Genomic DNA, 15235 nt, shown 5'->3' on the forward strand with positions numbered 1-15235 from the left:
AAACAAGCCCCAGGCTCAACTGAAAGCCTTACACAGTGTCTCTTGGGGAAGCCTAGTTTGCAGACTCTTGGTCATCCCAGAAATGAGTCACCATGTCTTCAACTCTCAGACAAGTCTTGCCAAGAGCCATTTGTTTACTCTGTGGGTGTGCCTAAAGGACCACCCTATGAGATGAACAGTGAACTAAACCAACAATGTTTCTGCCTTTACGGAATTTGTGGTTTGGTGCTGGAGACACATAATCTGTAAATAAAGCTAAGAGCAGTCTAGGGACAGATGCCATGCTGACAGCAGACAGTAAGGAGGATAGTCCCATGAAGCACACACACAACTGTCTGTGGCCAGGTGGGCACGTTCCGCAGGGTAGCCACGGAAGACTCAGGGAAAGAGGGGGCTTAGAAGAGGGGGCATAAAAAAGAGATAAAGAGGAGAAATGGGGAGAAAGCGACGGTAAAGACGGTAAAGGAAGCCAAGAGTCATAGGGAAGTCTAAAGGGAAGGCATTCTGGGAGAGACTACAGTGTGTTCAACCCCCTAAATCAGAAATGGTTGAGTCCTCCGAGTGCCCAATGGAGAAGCAGCCAGGACGCTGGTCCTCCTTGCTCGTAGCTAGCCATGCAGCTTTACAGGTCATGGTGGCCTCCTAGTCAAAGAACTCTTTACAGCATGCTCACACCAAAGCATTCCACAGTCCTGCTCTACTGATCTTTACTCTATTGTCACAGAACAGGCAAGCAGCGCAGGACCCATACTTACTGGGCTGTATTGGAGTCCCACATCCAGCACAGAAGAAATTCTGGGCCACTACCGCTATGTCCCTCCTGCAGACAGAGAATGACAACTGTTACATATTTCAGAGCTGGTTAGTGCAGCGTTTTTCACTAACAGAAAAGCAGTTGACGGTGTGGTGGTTCCTTGGCTTGGGAGACTTAATTTTGTCATTTTTTTTCATTTTGAAACAAAATTTATACTTATCCACAATAGTCTCCTAGTTGAAACCTGTAGGCCTTCTAAAGCTAGGACCCTTAAAAGGTCTCAATCGTCCCCAAATTAGAAGTCAGTACTGACAAGAACTCTTCTACTCTAGAATCCTTGGAGCATTTTTCACTGTCTGGGCACAGAAGCCAGAGGTGTACAAAACATAGGTAAGGAGATACAACACCATCTGAGCTGCTTGGAAGGGTCACACATGAATAAATGCAATGTATATTAGAAAGAGACAGTGTGAGACAAAGTTATAGAATGTTCCAGAAAGAGAGAGTGTTCTGGGGAGCAGCTGTGCCCTGATTTCAACAGTGACCTAGAATTATGGGCAAAGTGGTAAATTTAATTTTTTGATGATTTAATTATTTTATTTGCATTGGTGTTTTACCTGCACATATGTCTGTGAGAGGGTGTCAGAGCCCCTGGAACTGGACTTAAGATAGTTGTGAGCTACCATGTGGTTGCTGGGAACTGAACTCAGGACCTCTGGAAGAGCAGCCAGTGCTCTTAAGCGCCGAGCCATTTCTCCAGCCCGTAAATTTAAATTTTTATTGTGTTTCAAGGTCAACAAAAATTGCCAAGGCAAAAAAAAAAAAGTGTTAATCTCTGTCCATATATCTTATAGAGGATTCTGGGAAACGGGAGAGAAAAGATATCCTGTGCAATAAAAGTGACATGGCCCAGGGCCTAGAGGGCAAGCTTTCCTCCAAGCAGTCGCAGCGGACTTCCTGACATCAGCTAAGTCTGAGAGCAAAGGCGTATGATGCAATAGCGACTGCCACAGAGCGCAGGGAACATTGATTGCTTCATAGCCCTTAAGTTTTCATGAGAGATCAAGAGAACAGAAAAACTGCACATAGTTAAAATATGTTGCCTATGATCTTTATCTGCAATCCATTACATATTCTCAAAGCAAATTACAGCTAAACTACTATGTACACACAATATGTCTGGCCACATATACACATACTATATTAGTTTCTTCTTGTATAATTTTAGCTGTCTCCAAGCTTCTGTGGCTTCACAGAATAAAGTTTTTATTTGTATTCCGTTACATTTCTCAACTACAGGCAATCTCCTTAGGATTAAATTCTTCTTTTAAAACTTTTTTTTTTCATTGCACACTACTCTGGAAAATTGAATGGTTTCATTATTTTACATCATTGTATTAGATTCTTAGCCACTTAAAAAATCCTTTTTAGGCCTATTTAATCTGTAAGTGCTACATAATGTTCATAATTGGGAAGGCAGACTTAAGTTTTTCACTTGAGCACTTACTTAGCCCCGCCCCCCCCCCAAAGCCCACAACAGAAACTAAACCAGAAACACATTTTCCTGTGTCCCTCAGCACATTGTGTTTTCTTCACCTGATTCCATACGAACCGGGTGGGACCCATCACCACAGCTCCCACGTGAAACCTGGGCTCCCAGGCAACAGCCCAGACTTACTTGACTGGCGGATTAACAGTGAGTATGATTTGACACCGAGGGAGCACCCAGTCTTCAGTCCCTTGGACCTTAGACTTAAGCATGACTTCCTGTGTTGCATCTACACTGGAGTCAAAGTCTTCCCCAGCATGCTCTTCGTTCTCAACCTGCATAACACACAGGAGAGGATTCAGGGGTAACCTCAGAAAGCACAGTTCAGGAGTTTAATTGGAAAGAACGCGTAAGTGGGTTCCCCATTAAAATTTACCACCAGAAATTGAAACTGTTTTTAGCTGAACTAAAAGATCTTAGCACAGATCCCCTACGCCCCACAGAGTCTTTTAAAAATTATTTTTATTTTTATTTTTTGAATGATTGTGATTGTGCGTGTGATGCCTGAGAAGATCCCCTGGAGCTGGAGTTAGATGCAGTTGTGAGCTGTCTGATGTAGGTGCTGAGAGCTCTGCACTCCACAAGAGCGGCAGCACTGAGCCTGAGCCTGCTTTTTATTTTATTTATTTATTTTTTTTTAGGGTCATTTGTTTCCAGATTTCCCATGTGATGAGAAGGGCTCTACAGAAGCCCAGTTTAGTGTGAAATCTTACATTTCCCTATTGTCAATTAATTAAAATCAAGACTCATCTGATTAGCATCCTGAAAACCCCACGATTTGGTCACTATCATTCAAGCCTGTTCCCATGAACTGCCACACACATGTAAACACACACACACAGAGCCCAACCACACCTCCGTTTCTCTGTTCACGGGACTCCAGACCCCTCCATGTGTGTTCCAGTGGCATCTGTTAAGAGCACTTCCCACAGATTCTACCTGCCCCAGCACTACCTGGCTGGCTCTGGCTCTAAGCTCTCCAGTTAGCTTTCCTACGTTCCTCTGATAGAATTAGATGTCAGCCACCTTGGCCCTTCCACAGATATTTTTTTTCAGTCCTTCTTTTAGCATTTGCTCCACCAGGGCATTTAGTGTTCTTTCAGAAACACACACACACACACACACACACACACACACACACACACACACACACACACATACACATACACACACACTGCAAGCAAAGCCTTGTGATGTTTTCACATCTGTCAGCTAGGAAGGACATCTGCTTCCCACTGCTCTGCCCTGCTAAGGTGTGGGCCCAGCACTTTAAAATACGAGTAATAAGGGGGAAAATGAAATATCACTACTTGGGAGGATTGCAGCAGTTTAGCAAGCCTGCAATCCCAGCACAGGAAGGCTGGAGCAAGAGGATTCTCTAAGTTAAGAGACCAGCCTGGGCTACATAGCAAGACCTTTTCTCAAAACAATAACAACCCGGTGTGAATTTTCCAGTACATTCTCTTATGCTGAATGAGTGACCGCATTCATTGTGAGGGCTCTGAACACCTATAAGCCAGACAAGGAAACATAAATATCTGAGTCAAGCAGGCCAAGTGAGAAAATAAGAATGTTTGATCCCCCATCCACTGACTTCCTATACTTACTCCTGAGCTAGCCATTGCCATGGAGCCTGGCAGCCAATGATGATGATGGTAATTGACTTCTGACAGCCTCTGGCACTTCCAGAACCTGCGGAGCAACTCTCTGGCTAGCAACCCAGCAGGACTGAAGTCTGAATCGCAAGTTACCCTGAAACAGGAGAGAAATAAAAGCTGGACAACCGTGTGGAGGGAACACAGTCAGGGTCTTCGGGGTTTCAACTGTGTGTGGAGAAAACCATGTGTGAGACTGGCTGTCAGTTGCCCACTAGGCATCAAATGCAGTACAGTTTGCCCATGATCAGCAAACAGCGTTTATTAAGGGTACTGAGACCTGGGGTAAGATGAAGAGAGCACTGGATTTAGAGTCCAAAAACCAGAGTTCAAATCCTTCCTCTGATGTTTAATAGCATCGCAAGGATGACCCATCCTTTAATCTGCAGTGGCAGAGGCAGGGGGATCTCTGTGAGCTCAAAGCCAGCCTGGTCTATCTAGCAAATTCCAAGCCAACTATGGCTGCATGGTGAGACTCTGTCAAGGAGGAGGAGGCACCGTGACATCATTTTATAAGCCTTAGTTTCCATGTATCTAAAACAGGATTTAAAAGTCAATTCACAGGGCCTAGAGAGATGGCTCAGCAATTAAGAACACTTGCTTTTGCAGAGGACCAGGATTTGGTTCCAACATCTGCATGGTAGTTTACAACGATCCATAACTCAAGTTAAAGGGGATCATAGGCCCTCTCCTGACCTCCATGGGCACCTGGCATACATATGGTACACATACATACAGGCAGGCAAAACGGTCATAAAATAAAATAAATCTAAATTAAAAAAAATAAATGCACAAATACATATGCCTAACTTTCCTGCGAGGTAAAATGAGGAAATTCACAGTAGCCTTTCCTGCACTGTAACACACAGTGATTTCGGAGGTGCTGTGCCTTGACTATGGACAGTGTCCTCCAGAGGTCCAGTTGCTAAGGGATTGGCTCCCAGAGAGATGACGGAAGCTTGGGCAGGTGGACCTTAGCAGGAGGACTGTAGATCATGGGGGGTGGAGGGCGGGTAGGAACTACAAAGGGTGGTTAGAAGATTCCCTCTTACCATTAATCCTGCCATGATGTTCCGAAATACGTTGCCCTCACAGTCAATGAACAGATTGTATCTTTGAGCCTCCAAAACTGAGAGTCAAATAAACCTCTTCTCTCTTAGCGGTCTCAGTTATTTTCTCAAAGGAAAAAAAAAACCTACTATTCTATAGGTGAGTGACTGACTTCTAGGTAATAGTCCTATATTAGTTTGTTTGTTTTTTTGTTGCTATGATAAAATACTCTGACAAATGTAACTTGAGGGGTATTTCACTTATGCACATAAAAATAAAAATAAATAAACCCCAGGAAAAAAAATAACTTAAAAGAGAAAAGATTTAATTTGCCTTTCTCTAATCTGTACACACTGGATATTATACTTACATTTCTTCCTTCCCTTTCCTCCCTCCATCACTAATTTACTAAACCAGCATAATTCCTAACAACAATCTATAAGCACTTGTCCTTCTACCCACAGATAAGTACCATCCTCACTCTTTCCTTACCAAGGAAACTTCTCTTTGCAACGAATAGATGGAGACCACTACAGAAAACCACAACCAATCAGAATGCAGAGTCGTGGAGCCCAGTCCCGATGGACAGACCTACAAAACACTCCCGTGTGTTAAGGCTCAGGGAATGTTGCCGAAGAGGGGCCTGATAATTGTGGGAGCCAGAGGGTCAGGGAGTCTGCTGTGAGATTGCATCTCCTAGTAATATCAGAAAGGATTTATCTTAGCTCCCTCTTCAAGGGATAGTCCTTCATGATGGAGAAGTCAAGGCTTCAGGAGCTCAAAGTAGCTGGTCACGTGACGCAACAATCAGAAGAGAGCGAGGAATGCATGCATGAGTGCTAGTGCTCAGCACGTCTTTATCCCCTCATACTGTCCCCTTTATCCCCTCATACTGTCCCCGGGTTACCTTGTCCAGAGGACAGTCCCACCCACAATTAAGATGGGCCTTCCCATCATGTCCATTAACATAGGATTATCCCCTTAGGTAGACTGAGGAGCCCAACTCTTAGTTGCTTCTGGATTCTGTCAGGCTGACAGTCAACACTAGCCATCAGGGAGCCCCATTTGTGGCTAGCCAGGCCACAATATCTGACATCAGTGGCATAGCGTGCACAGCGACTCCCATGAAACCCCCAGGGACCCATGGGTGCAAGCACAAGAAGACATATACCTCTTTAAAGAATTGAACGAGCATCTGCAGCCTTCCATGATGTCACTAGACTCCCCAGGTTCTGTGGGAAAAATGAGAGAAAGGGTAGTAGAGTCTTTCACCTGCCTCACTCGGTTAATTTATCAAGAATACAAAAATAGAAGGACACCGAATTCAGGGAACCTGCAGTTGTTATTTACCTGCATATACCCAAGTATAAAACTCCAGATAACAGTGTGTGCCACCACACCCTTAATCTCAGCACTCGGGAGGCAGAGGCAGGTGGATTGCTGTGAGTTCGAAGCCAGCCTGGTCTGCAAAATGAGTCCAGGACAACCAAGACTATACAGAGAAACCCTGTTTTAAAAAACCAAATCAAAATAAAATAAAACAAAAAAAAACCCCAAAACAAACAAACAAACAAAAGACTCCAGATAGCCACCAGAAATGAGATTTTACATAAACTTCATTAATATAGTGTATCAAAACTGCACAGCAGATCTAATGTATGTCTGCGGCTTTGTTCAGTTCTACAAGTGAGACAAGGACAGGATATAATCATCCTGAAAGAGGTTTGTTTCCTCAATCAGCCCTGACAGAGCCTTGCATATGATGTGTGCTGGTATGTGTGTGGTTCATGAAGGAGTTGGACGCAAGGAGGTTCTCAGTCTCACCCAACATAGCCAGTTCATTCAAGTCATGTTTGCAGGCCTCTCTCGCCACAGCAGAGTAAGAAAGTATGTCAGACACTGGGCCGACCTGGAGCACAGCACAACCTGAAGAAAGAAGGAAGACGGAGTCCATGATCAGGAAGCAAGACTTGGGCAGGAGAGATGGGTCAGTCAATAGAGCATCTGCTGTGCAACCATGAGGACCCAAGTTCAACTCCCAGAACTGACAGAAAAAGCTGATTGTGGTAGTTTGAGCTTTTAATACAAATACTGGGGGGGTGGGGGGTTAGTAGATGGAACTTGGGAGTTCACTGGAGTCAGCCTGGCCTGATCAGAGAGTTCCAGGCCAAATGAGAGAGCTCAGCTCAAAAAACAAAGTCAAAAACAAGGGAAAGTTCCGGACACCCAAAATTGTCCTGACCTATACACACAGACACATAGACATACACACAGAATCACACATACATACACAGACATATAGATATCACACACACACACACATATGAAAAAGCACACACCTGCTAAAACTCATATGCATACCAAGTGGTAGTGGCGCCATGCCTTTAATCGCAGCACTTGGGAGGCAGAGGCAGGTAGATTTCTGAGGCCAGCCTGGTCTACAGAGCAAATTCCAGGACAGCTAGGGCTACACACACACAAAAAAAATACCTCTCTCAAAAAAAAAACTGTCTCAAAATAAAAGATGATAGGTAGATAGATAGATAGATAGACAGACAGACAATGTGAATAAGTAAATAAGTAAAGAGACATATATGTGTGAACACCACAACAAGAAAGCAGCTCAAGAGTAAAACACCCCTCACCAAGGCATGCACAAGGCCTTGGATTCTATCATGATATTTGAAGGAAAACATTGACCTTGGGTATGATGAGACCCAACCTCAGCATCAGCACTTGGGAGGTAAAGGCTGGAGAATTGCATGTTCAAACCAGTCTGGGGTATGTGGTAAGACACTTTGAAATCAGGAGAGGAGAAGGAGGAAGTTAAGGAGGAAGAGGAGAAGGAAGAGGAAGAGGAGGAGGAAGGAAGAGAGAACGGCATAGCCTCCAACTGACAGATATTGAGGGGTAGCAGGCAGGGCTAAAGCTGCAGCTTCAAGGACTAAAAGCCGCAGGAAGCCAGTTTAGGATCCCTTACTCACTATAATTAAGTGAAGCCGGCTGATGCAATCTGTCTACTTTTAGGTATGTTTGAAAGTTTCCCATTATAATACAAAGTTTAAAATAAAACTAAAGAAGGCTTAAAAAAGAAAAAAAAATGGCAGCCTTGCCATAAAATACACAGTACAGGAACACATGATTATACTGGGTTGAGTCACATCCCTTCAGAGTTCAAGTCCACCTAGACATGTGAGAAAATGGAGTGTCTTTATGCCATACCAGAATAATGTTAAGTCAGAGATCTGCAAACCCACTAAGTGGTCAAGTTTGAAATGTACCAGCCACATAGAAAGACACTTGAAACTGGGCATGGTGGCACATGCCTGTAATCCCAGCACTTGGAGAGGCAGAAGCTGGCGGATCTCTGTGAGTTCAAGGCCAGCCTGGGCTACAAAGCGAGTCCAGGACAGTCAAAGCTACATAGAGAAACCTTGTCTTGATAAACAAACAAACAAACAAACCAAAAGACACTTAAAAGAGAGGCTCAGGGCTGAAAACACAGGTCTCTGAGAGCTATTGACCTAGAAGAAGCAATTGATAGAGATAAAATCTGCCAGAAAGTAAATATGGGGGTTGGGGCTGAAGATGGGGGCTTACTTTAAGAAATGGATGCAGAGTGTTAAAGCTAGCATTCATTGCCAGTTTGGTGGCCTTTCCTTCCGAAGGAACTCCCTGGATTCCCAGTTGCTCTTGCTTAGTGACTGGGCTGGCCTCTCACCTCTGCAATAATGTTATCCCTCGCTCCTCCTTGGCCCCAGCTCCAGCACATTGCTCTGGGGAGAGCGTCCGGCCCCCACTGAGCCCCATCACCAAGTACATGGCAAGTTAGTTTCTAATTTTGAACTGAGCCATATTCAAGGCTAACCTGGGGTGCATGTAGCCAATGGGTTGTGGATTGTATACATCTTCAAAGGAGTGAAAAATGTCCCTCTTTCAGGACTGGACAGAGGAAAGACAGCAAGCATGGATGGAGGTCACAGCACTCACTGTTCAAGCGTTCTCCCAACGTACCTTCATAGCCACTGTCTGACAGAGCGGAGGATCCAGGCTCCTGCTTTGCTCGGGTATAAAAGGTCACTTCAGCGGCAGTCCGATCATTCCCACGTGACCTGCTGGCTTCTTCTGTGCCCCAGCAGCAATCTGGCTGCTGCTGACTCAGGAAGTCACATTTCATGTTCTCCATTGCTGAGATAATCATGTCTGCAGCATAAAAGTGGACATTTTCCTGTAAGGGAAAAAAAAGTCAATTCAAATAGGAGCATAATCAATTTACCCTCAGAGTATGGATTGGATTTCAAACCTGAGGAAGCACCACTTAAGTGACACGAATGCAGATAAATGTAACTTGATTTAACTAGGTTATGGCATAAACCACATCCAGGGACACAGATATTCTAAATTGAATTAATTCGTGTCCCATTCCTAGCCACCAAGTTGAACACCCTCAGTAGGTGGGGCCCAGCACCTGACCTAGGTGATCAGTTACAGACAACTTAGCACACAGTGCCTGAAAACTTCTCCGTTTAATGCTCCTGGCAGCCTCCACTGAATACTGAAAAAAACCCTATGGCTGTGCCTCAGCAGGATGGTCTCCATGGTCACATTGAGCAATGCTACCAAGAGATGCAGGCTTTCTGAGGTTGAGAAGAACCACTCACCTTTTCCATATCAACGGGCAGCATGAACGTCTCTGGTAGGAAGAAATTCCATGAATGGCTTCTGCCGCTGCTCCGTGTAGCACCTGCCACACACAGTGAGTCATTACAAATGGAGGAAGGGGCCTGGGGAGATGGCTCAGTCAGTAGAGTGCTTGCCATGCAAGCCTGAGGATCCGAGTTCAACCTCCAGCTGCACCTGGCACTTGGAATCCCAGTACTGAAGAGGTGGAGACAGGAATATATCCCTGAGGCTTGGCAGGCAGCTAGTTTAGGCAAATTAGTGAGCTGCAGATTCCGTGAGAGAGACTGTCTCCTAAAAAAGGGGGGTTAGGTGGGGGGTGGAAAGTGATAGAGGAAGGCACCTGGCATTGTCTTCTGGCCTACACACACACACATACACACACAGAGAGAGAGAGAGAGAGAGAGAGAGAGAGAGAGAGAGAGAGAGAGAGAGACAGACAGACAGACAGACAGACAGACAGACAGACAGACACACAGACACACAGACACACAGAGACACAGAGACAGACAGACAGAGACAGAGACAGAGAAATAGGGAAAACAAATTCAAAGATTGTCTAACCAAACAAAACCAATCATAGGGAACAAGTCTTCAATATCATTAGGGAAAAAAAAACCAACACAGCTCTAGGAAGATGTGAATGATGGAAGAGAAAAGAACCCTCTGGTGACAAGGCCTGTCGCTATGGCCTACTGTCAGTCATTTCTACAGGAAACTCATGGAGTGACTGAGCGGTACCCCCAGAAACCACCAGAAAGGAGGGACCAGTGGAGCAAAGATGGTAGGAAGAGGAGAGGGTCATGGGAGATACCCATGAAAGATGGGAAGGTGGCCTTAACCATTACAGGATCTCTTCCCCAGCTTGCGGCAATTGGCCCCAAACTTCCTGTTACATACACGAAGTCACCTGAATGCAAACAACGAACAGTCCTCCAGTCAAGCCCGGTCTATCGCGTTGCATCATTAAGTTCTTACACGCTCACCCACTCCTTCCTGGCAGTAGGCACCACCAAAGCAAGCAGTTCCTCTCACGGAACTGCAAATGCCCTGGGGACGGTGAGTTCTCAGACGACAGACATGCAGACAATCACCCTGATACCTCATGTTGAACAAAGTGGGTCAGAAATGGAAAACTGAGGATCTCTTGTCTGGGATTGATAAAAATTTGGGGGTAGGATGAAAGAGCCACTCACCAGCTCTGCAAACTGCCATGCCACTCTAACTAGAAGGCCACTAATGATGGAACTAAATTGTTGGCTTGTCTTTTTTAGACAAATAAAACAGGAAGCTGGCAGGATTTGGCCCCTAAGTCATAGGTACAGACCTGAGTGTAGAGAAAAAAGCAAGATCGGGCAGAGTGGTGGCCAGCTCCATCGTGCCTTGAGTTGGGACTATTACCTGACATGGCAGAAGGAAAAAGAGAATGCAAAGATGTTTTGTAAGCATGTAGATTCTCTTCAAACAATAGGACCCACGAGCTTGTCTCTACAGACTCAGGAAATGCTTCCATCCCCAAAACAAAGGCCCCACAGCAGCCACTAGCGATGTGGTGGTCCCAGGAAGGCCCATGTCTTAGTGGCCAGTGTTTGTTCTCCCTTCTGCTGCCCCACACTAAAGAAAGAACCGAACACTCTGGGCATCTGTTTCCTAATTGCATAGAATAAATCTCTTCACAAAAGTCAAGAGAGTCTTGTCAGGTACGATGTCTCTCTCACCCATGATCTCCGCATTCAGGAAGTTAAAGTGAGAGAACCACCGTGAGTCTAAGAGCAAGCCGCGCTACACTGAATAGTTTTTAAAGGGGCTGATAAGGACTTTCAGGGGCCCCTGCCTTGGGACAAAGGGGGCCACAGGGCTTGTCTTTGCTTTGGGCTTCATCTTGTCCCTTTGTTTTTCTGGGAGAAAGACAAAGATGCACAGCAATGCTAAGCCGAAGAACTACTTCTTGTACAAGGCTGTGACAGATGGGTTTCGGGCTCAAAGGTCATTGTCAGCCAGTGGCTTATCTGTGTGGGGAAAAGGCTTCCTCCGGGAGGCAATCTAACAGCGAACCCATCTCTCAGCCAGTGACCTCTGAAATCTGCAAGCTGCTCTTCATCCTGAGGGCCATCTCCCTGGGGGGGGGGGGGGAGAGAAAGAGAAAGAGGAGGCCTATCTTGAGAGGCATGCTGCTCAGATGTGGTTGCCTAACAATTACTCACTGAAAGACATAAATACATGTTTAATAAGAAATAAATACGCAGGCTGGGAGTGGTGGCGCACGCCTTTAATCCCAGCACTCGGGAGGCAGAGGCAGGCAGATCGCTGTGAGTTCGAGGCCAGCCTGGTCTACAAAGTGACTCCAGGACAGCCAAGGCTACACAGAGAAACCCTGTCTCAAAAAACCTAAAAAAGAAAGAAAGAAAGAAAGAAAGAAAGAAAGAAAGAAAGAAAGAAAGAAAGACGCACATAGGCAGAGAGCAGGCAGCAAACAACAACAGCAGCACCAACAAAATATTTTCCAGACTATTTGAAGCCGGACTCTAAAATCACAGCATGAATAGAACATAATGAATCCGTTAAGATAAATTAAAGACAGAGAGCTGAGTCCTGCCTGTTCCTTTGAGTGACCTAATGCATTCAGAAGTCTTAGTATCTAAGAATATGGACACTACTTCCTGGCAAGGGGAGCCCATTTTCACACCAAGAGGCTTTAGATAGCCTTTGAGGAGTATTGTGGCTACTGTTTTCAAGTTTGCTATTCTCTCAGCTGTCTGTGCAAGAACTAGGAGAAGTGAGGCACATCCACCAGCAGGTGCACTGTATACAGCCAGATCCTTCAGAGTCTACAAATGCCATCCTCTCCCACAGTCGATTGGGTGCCCATAGTATTCTCCTTGCAGACAAGCTAATAAGCCCAAAGATGGCTCCTGGAACTGATTATTAACTGTGCTGAGCTAAAATGATGACCTTTCTTCCCCCTCAGTGGAAGGAGAGGATGTGTGATCTACCTGTGGTGACCATCACAGAGCATGGGCTGGGTTGCATTAAATGAGCTCACGCATTGGCTTCTGGTCAAAGCAGAAGGCCATGAACTTCATTCTCACGGCAAAGACACTAGACAAACTTACAAGGCAGCCCATACAAGCACATGGGTGAAGAAGAATAAAGGAAGTCACCAGACAGAGTTACCGTCATCTGCAGAAGCTGTCAAATGAAGAGACTCAAAACGGGCACTGTCCTCTTTAGGGGATGGGGAAGTGGCCAGAGTCTTGAGGGTTTTGAGCAGAGATTCTTGCTGAGGATGAACTGCTTGCTCATCTGTAGCCATGGAGACGTCATCATTCGTCTTCTCCCTGGAGCCATGAGCAGAGTTGCAGCAGGTGGCATCAGCAGTATTCTCAGATGTTGGTGTCAAAACCAGAGAGTCCCCATGGGGCAATATCGAAAGGCCCATGGGAGAAGGAGTGTCCACCACCAAGAGTTTCCTACTGTTCTGCACCATTGCTTCCTGAAGGCCTAAGTCTTGTGGTGGCTCCTCCTGTGCACACAGTGGGTTGATCCAGGAAGCTTTGTGCCTCCTGAGCCTCACGTCTAATTGGCAAGGGGGGTCGTCAGTGTCCAGGAGGCTGGACAAGCCATCAGTGTCCTCAGAGGCATGGTTGGTCCCTTTACAGGGGTCCACAGGAGAGTCTCGCCGGCCTGTGGACTGGGACACCATCTTTCCTGGTGTGGAGTGAACCTGCTCAAAACACAGCTCTCCAGTTGCTGTTCTGCCACTGAGCGAGATCCTTGAATTCATCACATGGCTAGCTGAAGGTCTGAAGGGTTTGTCTGCAATGAGCAAAAGTCAGTCCAGTAAATAAGAGCTCAGTCTTATATGTTTTTTTGTTGTTGTTGTTGTTTGTTTTTTGTTTTTTCGGTCTTATATGTTATATGTTATTGTCAAGAGGGAAAAAATCATTTTCCTTTACACCTCATATTAACTTCTCCTTGTATTTGCAAGCAAAAAATAAATGACCAAATCAGACTAAAAAGACAAAAAACAGCAGTAAGCCTAGAAAGTTTGATATAGGGATAAGAAACATTTTTGTAAGTGTGAACTTAATTGAAGAAGCCACAAAGGGACTGGGTGTGGTGGTGCCTGCCTTTAATCCCAGCACTCGGGAGGCGGAGGTAGATGGATCTCTGTGAGTTCCAGGCCAGCCTGGTCTACAAAGTGAGTCCAGGACAGCCAAGGCTACACAGAGAAACCTTGTCTCAAAAAAGCAAAGAAGAAGAAGAAGGAGGAGGAGGAGGAGAAGGAGGAGGAGGAGGAGGAGGAGGAGGAGGAGGAGGAGGAGGAGAAGAAGAAGAAGAAGAAGAAGAAGAAGAAGAAGAAGAAGAAGAAGAAGAAGAAAGAGCAAGCCACAAAGATGAACTAATGGTGCAAAATAACAATATATCAAAAGCATTATGATAACATTACCTGTTAAATCAAAAATGAGAATGCCATATAAAAGTAAAGACACTTTTATGTTGCTTTTGTTGGGGTTTTGTTCTAGCCTTATAGCAAAGTAAGCACTAAAACGAAGGAACACAACCACGAAGGCCTTGGTGCCGTGTGACTTCAACAACTTGGATATTCACGATTGCCTATGAGAATTTAGCATTAGCTCCTAGGATTTGTAAATGATCCTGTGAATCTAGAAACTATCTTTAAGATGGTTCCTTAAGATGGCCTTAGCTGTAGCGAATGGGATGATGGTTAAGGTGCTGATCTGCACAGTGAATGAGAAGCCCCCAGCCATGACCCCTCCAGGCCCAGCAAGCATTTCTTTTTACCGTCCGCCTTCGAGAGCAAGATGGCAGGAAGTCCATCCAAGTTAGCCTTCCCACAGGTGCTGGCCATCTGGGTAAGTTTAGCCCAAATGACAAGATATCTTTATGTCTTCGTGACCAAATACCTGAGCAAAAAGCAACTTAAGGATTTACTTAGTTCATGGCCCCAGAAGGTCCAGTCCCTGGTCACATGACTCATGTTCCTGGGTGTAGTGACCCAGCACATCATGGCTGTGGGACTGTGGGACGAAGTGAGAGACAAGAAGGGGCCTGGGCAAGACATGCTTTTCTCAGGCACATCCTCACTGTCCTGCTTCTTCCAAAGAGCCCCACCTTCCCATAGTCTAGTCAGATTTAGAATCCATCAGAGGGTTAGTCCACTGGTCAGAACCCTCGTGATCTAATCCCTTTTAAGGGCTGTGTCCCAGACACACCCAGGAGGTTGTTCCATCCAATCCAGTTGTCAGGCAAAGAGCATCACATACAGGTAGGACTGTGGCTGACTGGGAGAGATGAAGAGTTGACTCCAGAGCGTTAAACGCCACTGCTCTGTGGCGCTGACTCCCACAGGCGCATTTCTACCTAAGTTCCCCTCAGCTCCACGCAAGCCTAGCCTATTACCTACTTGACATTTTCCAGCAAACCCCATTTTAATACGCCCAAATCAGACTCTGACACCCCTCCCCCAAACCTGATCCTCTCCTACTTTTCCCATCCCAGGAAGTACAGTTCTCAGTCACCTGC

General features: G+C 45.6%; 1 protein-coding gene across 2 annotated transcripts in view; it reads right to left on the reverse strand.

Moving 5' to 3' along the window:
- Nucleotides 1-15235, reverse strand: part of RUBCNL (rubicon like autophagy enhancer) — a 48393-nt gene that overhangs the window by 11773 nt on the left and 21385 nt on the right. The window contains exons 2-9 of one of the 2 annotated variants that reach the window (XM_084766974.1): nucleotides 12863-13504; nucleotides 9670-9752; nucleotides 9023-9236; nucleotides 6833-6934; nucleotides 6180-6240; nucleotides 3911-4055; nucleotides 2433-2578; nucleotides 756-820 (exon numbers count right to left, since the gene is read on the reverse strand). In XM_084766974.1, the coding sequence (XP_084623100.1) occupies nucleotides 756-820; nucleotides 2433-2578; nucleotides 3911-4055; nucleotides 6180-6240; nucleotides 6833-6934; nucleotides 9023-9236; nucleotides 9670-9752; nucleotides 12863-13472 (1426 nt within the window). In that variant the 5' untranslated portion in view covers nucleotides 13473-13504. Of the gene's footprint in view, nucleotides 1-755; nucleotides 821-2432; nucleotides 2579-3910; nucleotides 4056-6179; nucleotides 6241-6832; nucleotides 6935-8998; nucleotides 9237-9669; nucleotides 9753-12862; nucleotides 13505-15235 lie in introns of both variants that reach the window. The other variant, XM_084766975.1, reaches the window with a different exon arrangement.

This window comes from Acomys minous, assembly GCF_964271855.1.
Source record: "Acomys minous genome assembly, chromosome: 18".
NCBI classification, from domain to species: domain Eukaryota; kingdom Metazoa; phylum Chordata; class Mammalia; order Rodentia; family Muridae; genus Acomys; species Acomys minous.